Here is a 7,003-nt window from a genome sequence, read left to right on the forward strand (position 1 = left end):
GTTTTTCGGAGACAGATTGAAGATTCGTTATAGTGGAAATTTCGTTATTTCGGTATTCGTTACAAAGAGATTTCAGTGTAATAGTTTTAATTGTGAAAATTTTTATGTTGCAATGAAACTTTTAAATTTTAAATTAAATTATTAGCTAATATAACCTAACTGGTGAATATCTATAAAATATGTAGAAATGCCTTTTATCTCATGTATAATTCACAATATTGCGAATAGCTACAAAATAGTGTAATAAATATTTGATATCAGATGTGTAATACTAAAAATATATTTTTAAAAATCAGAACGAATAAAAAATAAAATGTATAAGCCAAAAAATTGCGGGAACAATAGTTAGTAAACTATAATTACAGCTTATGTATATTTTTAAAATATCATAAACAACATAAATGATTAGTGAATTGCTTTGTTGCTGCCATAATATATATTTTTATTATCTGATAATTGTAATTATCTAACTTAATATGTAAGTTTATTTTGTTGGAATATCTAAATTATTAACCTTCTATTATACATATTTATTTACATAATAAGATGACATGTACACTCGGTGTACATCACAGTATAGAAAAGGTTTAAAATGCTGTATTTTAAAAATGTGAATTTCTGTCATCATTTTTGCTCATGTTTTAAATAATGAATACATTTTTATATGAAAATAAATGGTATAACTATTTTTAATTAATAATTAGTAATAATGATCTTATGCTACTTTCTTTAATCTGTAAATAATTCTTAAATAAATCAATTAATCTACATATGCACATGTGTGCTTGTTTAAATGTTGGTAATGAACTCTCACTTTTTTATCTTTTTACTGCATAATGGATCAATTTTTATGATTATATCATAAAAAAACAAGTAAATTTTATTTGCTGCACGGGCAGTTTGATGTGCATACTCCATGAAGAGTATTATACGGTTGTTCCAAATAATAGTTTCAGATTTCTTTTACTAATTACTATTTAGTGTTTTTAAGAAAGAAAATAATGGTCTAGTAGTTGGGAAAAATCGCTAATACAAAGTTTGTGACATACTTATCTATTGACAAATTATCGAACGTCAATAATTGATAATGTCAAAATTATAACAAATCTAATCTATTCCTTGTATGTTGGTTAAATAAAATATCTGATCCAGTTGTTTTAAACATATCAATAATCTCTTAATGATCTTCAGATTGTGGATAATGCTAATAATCATATAATTAAAGGTTTGAAATTTATACAAAATTTGTATGTGTATTGGATTACAATCTGAAATATGTTTATGCATACACAGATTTTACATACAATGCATCATTTTATGAGTAACATTTTATATTTTTTTTTCACATCAAGTCCACCAGATTGGACATGTGCCAAATATTGTACATGATCCATGTGACTCACGTTCTTTCGCGAAAAAAACGCGTGCATTTTGTACAAACGTACATATTGAATCGTGACATTTTGCGTTAAATCTGCACGTTTGCTCGGAATTGTGGAACGCTGCCAAAGCCTTATTTACTACGGTTTCCTACGTTTGGCCGAAATAATCAAGGGCAACACTTAAGACTTTAGAGATGCAAAGTCAAGGCTGTATTGAGTGATCAACTCGGAATTAGATAATCTGTCAGTTTTTGCGTGGTATATTGTAATTTGCAATCCGCGGCTTACGTGACACGACAATTGCACAAAAACATAACATAGCATGACTGTTTCGTCTAAAAAAAGTCTCATACAGGTTTCGTAACTATCTGTGTGACTGACGCCGGTATAAGATTACTTTCACATATAGAATTTCTCAAGTTTTATTTTTCCAATCATGATTTATTACGTTTTAATTTAACAATGGTTAATTTTTTGTTACAGATGGATCTAAACAATCTAACTTGGTTCGCATGCGCAACTCTGCCCTTGGAAAGTCAGCTCCTTCTTTATCGAATCACATGGTTGGTGTAGTTCTGTTTTATTACACGATACAAATACATACGTATTAATAACGTGCAATTATTATGATTATAGAAGGAGACATGTGTGACGAGAAGACCATCTCGTATACATTCGCATGCCGCACATCATAGACTTTCTTTAGTTGTGAGTGAAATGCGTTTATGTCAATACAGTTCCGAACTGATTCAAACCCATTTTTTTTATAATCTACAGGTCGGTGGTACATCTCCGTTGAGATGTAGCAGTCCATTAGAATCCCCACGAGTCCCCATAGCTTCATCGGGACCGTTGCATCCCCTTCATCCGCTCCATCATCCACCTGTGGCCACGGCTACGACTCGGAGAGCGAAAGATTTATTGTAAGTTATTTTTTTATACTAAATATATCCGAATTTTATTATTAATAATCACGTATCCAATTGCAGAGGAGATGGTCGTCGATGGTCCGTCGCTTCCTTACCGTCATCTGGATATGGCACTACTCCTGGAAGCTCTAGCTTATCAGTAAATATATATTTCAAATTATTGATATTGAGAAGTAGTTTGTTAAATAATTGAATTGTTGTATTTCAGTCTCAATGTTCTTCTCAAGAGCGACTTCATCAATTGGGCGGAGCTGGAACTGTCTTAGGAGTCGAGGAGGGAAGAACCGGAGCGAGACGTTGCAGTCCGGCTCCTCCAGCGCCTGCAAAATGCGCTCATTGTTCAGCTCAAGCTGGAAATATCTGGTTAGTGAGATTGCGACATGAAACTACTCATGAGAAAAGCATTCATATTAGGGTTCATAGTTTTAAACTATTCGAATATTGAATGAAAAATCGAATATATTTGTATTTTTTTACGCGGTTTTTACTGATATTAATTTATTTAACCAATTAGTGCAAAAAATCAATTAATTGCCTGTAAAATATTATTTAATTAAAAAATAATTATTGCTTGATTATAATTATTTTAATTAATCGTTAATTATTATCACAATCGTTAATTTTTTTATTTATATAAAATATGCATAACACAATGCTGTGCGAATTACTGATCAGTGAGAGCGTCAAAAGAAATAAGCTTAATTTATTATTATGTACTTTTTAATCAGGTCTTCAGTTTTTTTAAAATGAGCTGCAATTGAATTAATTCAGAAAATTTCTCTTGTGTGGATTTTCATATAAATTAATTAACTATATATAAATTAACCATGATCAAATTATTGAATTGATCGAAATAAAATCTTTGCTTCTTGAGACAACAAATACAAAAATTTGCAATGCACACATGTTTTTAAGATAAGCGTTAAACGATAATAAAGATGTGCCTTTTCAACATTTTGTTTCGTTCAACGAACATATTCTACGAATTTCGGTCATAGTAGTCACCGCCGATAAACATTCTATTCACAATTTTTTTTCGAAGGCGTAAAAGCATTTTTATGTTGAAAGCGCCTTACTGTCTCGCAATTCGAAACAAAATAAAGGGGCATAAATTATTTTAAATAATTTTAAGTCTCTGTATTTATAAAACGAAAAGTGTTAAAATAAATTATTAAAAAATACTAATACAAAAAAGTAGTAAAATAAATCAAAGCTGAGAATCAGTGTTTTTTTTCTATAATAAAATAATAATTATTAAATAGCAAAAGAAATAATTATGAAAAAATATGTAAAATTAACTCACTACTCAAAGGGTTAGAGATTGTTGTCAATCTTTAATAAGATACATATGTGTTGATCGCCTGTTTTTACTAATGAATATGTGTTATTTTAGCGGTTCTCAAGGATCAGGGATAAACCAATGGCAGTCGTTATCGGATTCGGGAGGTTCTGGAAGCGGGGGTGCTGGCACCGACTCGCCACAGAGTCCTTTCAGACGTCCCAGAAGCAGAAGCTTAAGGTTTGTGTCTTAAGAATTTTTCGTAGGACAGAATAAGGCAATTTAAAAAGGAAAATATCTAAAGAAATTAGTTATAACAATACAATGCATATTATGTAGGATTATTTGGGAAACCTGTGGTTTAGTATTAGTGACCGAGTGTGACATTTTAGTAAGTTAGCTGTTTGATACACAGTTTATTGCACATAAATATATAATTTATATTGATAAATGAATAATAAAAATGCATTTGAATCTCTCTGGTCTCTGATTCATTGTTGTCAGCTGAGCCGAGTTGGATGTGTTCACCGAGAGTGAGTTTGTGAGTGCGATAGCTGGGCTAGCCCGAAATATTCATCGCCTCGGTCAAGAACTAAACTTTCTCCCCCCCCCCTTGTTTTCATTGACACATGTGACACAAACAAATTATAAAAAACTGAATTAATAAAAACACAATACAAATCTCTCTTGTTATTAAATTTTGATACAATTTTAGGAATCTCGCAATGAAATTGTTAGACAGAAAATGTTATTGAAGTTTCGAACAAAAAATATAAATTTTCTTTACATATTTATGTAAATTTATTTAGATAAATTTAAATTTATATTTTTTAATAAAGATAAAATACAATTTTTGCGGGTGTTTTGTCTGCGGCGCGCAGACTCTACAAATGAATTTGGAACAGAATCAGGTATCAGAAACAAAGTAACGGTACTTTACTTGTTTATTTTTGCTTAAAAGTAACCAAAGATGAATAAATGTCACCCCCCTTTGGAGTTAGCACCCTGGGCGACTGCCCGTACTGCCCACCCCTCAGGCCAGCCCTGTGCGAGAGTAATTAGTGCCGTGATTCTTTTTACAGATCATTCAATGAAGCTTGGATGAATAGGAGAGAAAGATAATTTAGAACCAATCGCGTTATTGTTTAGCTCCATCTCCAGTGCATCTTAGTGAAAACATTATCTGCAACACGACCTTTTTGGGGCGACCATCTGATAATTATAAAAAATATCCGCATCAATATTTATTTAATGCAAGGCCATGAGTATTTTTTCTAGAAATGTTTCTCGAAGCTTTTGAAAAATGGTTTATAGTTTTTATGTTGCGGTAATTGATGGCTTTCGAAAGTCTGCATGGTGATTGTGAAATTCTTGGGTGTTCCGAAATGCCAATTTCAGTTGTTTTGTTAAGCCAAATTTTTGTTCTTTTATTTTTTTTAGAGGACCATTTATTTTTTGTCATTCTTAAACCTAATAAAATTTATAATACATTTTATTATTATTACAGTTCACCGGCACGATCTCCGGTATCAGGAGACGACCAGGTCGCCGCCATGTCCGCTCTCTTTGCAAACCGCTTTCCGAAAGCTCAGAAGCACATGGAATCAAAGTTGAGGCAGCTCCTGGCTGAGCCGCCTCCTCGTAGTGCGCCTCCTATAGTCCGTTTTGTCCATCATCAAGTCTTGGAGATGGCCAGGGATTGCCTACACAAATCTGAAACCAAGCAGATAACCAGTCGATATTTCTACGATATGACTGAAAACTTGGAGCGGTTACTTCAAGAGGTATATAAACAATTGTCAATGCATATATTTAATAGCAAAATTTTCATTGTATAAATTTTGTGATTCTTAGAGCGCCTGTCGTCTCCTAATCGGGAGGTTGGCGACTCACTGCATGACAGTGAGCATTCTAGAAAAATGGTATTCTACATCTACGTGTACTTTACATTTTTATTGTATTTTAGACACGAGATAAATCAGACGATTCTGCTGCAATCGGTCGAGTCTCGGCTCTTGTCACGAGTCTCTTACTAGCTGTTAGTAGACCGGCAAGACTTTTGGAATGCTTAGAGTTCGATCCGCAGCAGTTTTATCGGCTCTTGGAAGCGGCTGAAGGTCGAGCCAGAGAAACGCAGGTATGTTTAAATTTTTAATTAGGTGTAGATATGTAATAAAGCTTTGATAAAATGCTTTGTTTTATTTTATAAGGGCGTCACGGCAGACCTTCCGCAATACATAATTCATAAGCTGGGCTTGAGTCGCGATCCTCTTCAAGAGGAACCGCCGCCGCCTCCACCGTTTCCGCCGCCATCCGCTCCGCTTTTGGCACATGCGTCTCCAAAGTAAGAAAATCTTATTGTAATACTTTGGTTCTTTATTAGCAACACCATACATATGTATGTGTTATTCTTTGAAATATGATAATCATGTTGTGTATTTTTTTAGAAATAAATCGAGAGCCGGTGGGACGTCTCCGACTGAAAACGACTATCAAGTCATCAAGTTGATATCTAACGGAGCTTATGGAGCAGTTTATCTAGTTAAACATACTCAAACCAGACAGCGGTTTGCTATGAAGAAGATCAATAAGAACAATCTGATGCTGAGGAATCAAGTCGAGCAAGTGTTTGCAGAAAGGGACATATTGAGCTTTGCTGATAATCCTTTTGTGGTCTCAATGTACTGCTCGTTTGAAACCCGGAGACATCTATGTCTCGTTCTTGAGTTGGTAGAAGGCGGAGATTGCGCTTCATTATTGAGAGCAATCGGAGGACCTCTGCCTCCGGATATGGCTAGGTTTTATTTCGCCGAAGCTATCTTAGCCGTGGAATATTTGCATTCGTACGGAATCGTCCATAGAGATCTAAAACCAGACAAGTAAATCACTAAATCTGATATATACATAAGTGTATTTCATACGATACTGATTATTATATAATTTTTATAGTCTTCTCATCACTGCTTTGGGACACATTAAACTTACAGATTTCGGGTTGAGTAAAATGGGCTTAATGTCATGTTAGTATTTTATTAATAATATCAGTTTATATTGCAAAGTATATATTTTTAATACAATTTATATTACAGTGGCTACTAATTTATATGAAGAGTATGTGGATAGAGAAACTCAACAGTTCTCCGATAAGCAAGTTTGTGGTACTCCCGAGTACATAGCCCCAGAAGTGATTCTTAGACAGGTATGCGAACTAATTCATCGATTATTTTTGAGTGATCTAAGTGCTGATTTAATGTATAATATATATTTTAGGGATACGGTAAACCGGTAGATTGGTGGTCTATGGGTGTTATTTTGTACGAGTTTCTGATTGGTTGTGTCCCATTTTTTGGAGCTACACCTGAAGAGTTATTTGCTCATACAGTTAATGGTAAGATTTAATCATCAAATAGTCG

General features: G+C 33.5%; 1 protein-coding gene across 22 annotated transcripts in view; it reads left to right on the top strand.

Moving 5' to 3' along the window:
* dop (microtubule-associated serine/threonine (MAST) protein kinase dop) overlaps positions 1 to 7,003 on the top strand; it is a 67,589-nt gene that overhangs the window by 44,003 nt on the left and 16,583 nt on the right. For 13 of the 22 annotated variants that reach the window (XR_015810509.1, XR_015810507.1, XR_015810505.1 and 10 more), the window contains exons 2-15: positions 1,866 to 1,945; positions 2,019 to 2,090; positions 2,160 to 2,305; positions 2,372 to 2,450; positions 2,520 to 2,674; positions 3,705 to 3,830; positions 5,098 to 5,374; positions 5,445 to 5,492; positions 5,557 to 5,727; positions 5,801 to 5,934; positions 6,038 to 6,469; positions 6,540 to 6,610; positions 6,680 to 6,789; positions 6,861 to 6,978. Coding sequence is in view for 14 of the 22 variants with exons in the window: in XM_088190672.1 (XP_088046798.1) it covers positions 1,866 to 1,945; positions 2,019 to 2,090; positions 2,160 to 2,305; positions 2,372 to 2,450; positions 2,520 to 2,674; positions 3,705 to 3,830; positions 5,098 to 5,374; positions 5,445 to 5,492; positions 5,557 to 5,727; positions 5,801 to 5,934; positions 6,038 to 6,469; positions 6,540 to 6,610; positions 6,680 to 6,789; positions 6,861 to 6,978 (2,019 nt within the window). In the remaining 8 variants the exon portion in view is untranslated. The remainder of the gene's footprint in view (positions 1 to 1,865; positions 1,946 to 2,018; positions 2,091 to 2,159; positions 2,306 to 2,371; positions 2,451 to 2,519; positions 2,675 to 3,704; positions 3,831 to 5,097; positions 5,375 to 5,444; positions 5,493 to 5,556; positions 5,728 to 5,800; positions 5,935 to 6,037; positions 6,470 to 6,539; positions 6,611 to 6,679; positions 6,790 to 6,860; positions 6,979 to 7,003) is intronic. The other 9 variants (XR_015810511.1, XR_015810510.1, XR_015810506.1 and 6 more) reach the window with 1 other exon arrangement.

Source organism: Plectrocnemia conspersa, unplaced genomic scaffold (genome assembly GCF_051122295.1).
Source record: "Plectrocnemia conspersa isolate PC_06_02 unplaced genomic scaffold, ASM5112229v1 ptg000008l, whole genome shotgun sequence".
Taxonomy (NCBI): Eukaryota; Metazoa; Arthropoda; class Insecta; order Trichoptera; family Polycentropodidae; genus Plectrocnemia; species Plectrocnemia conspersa.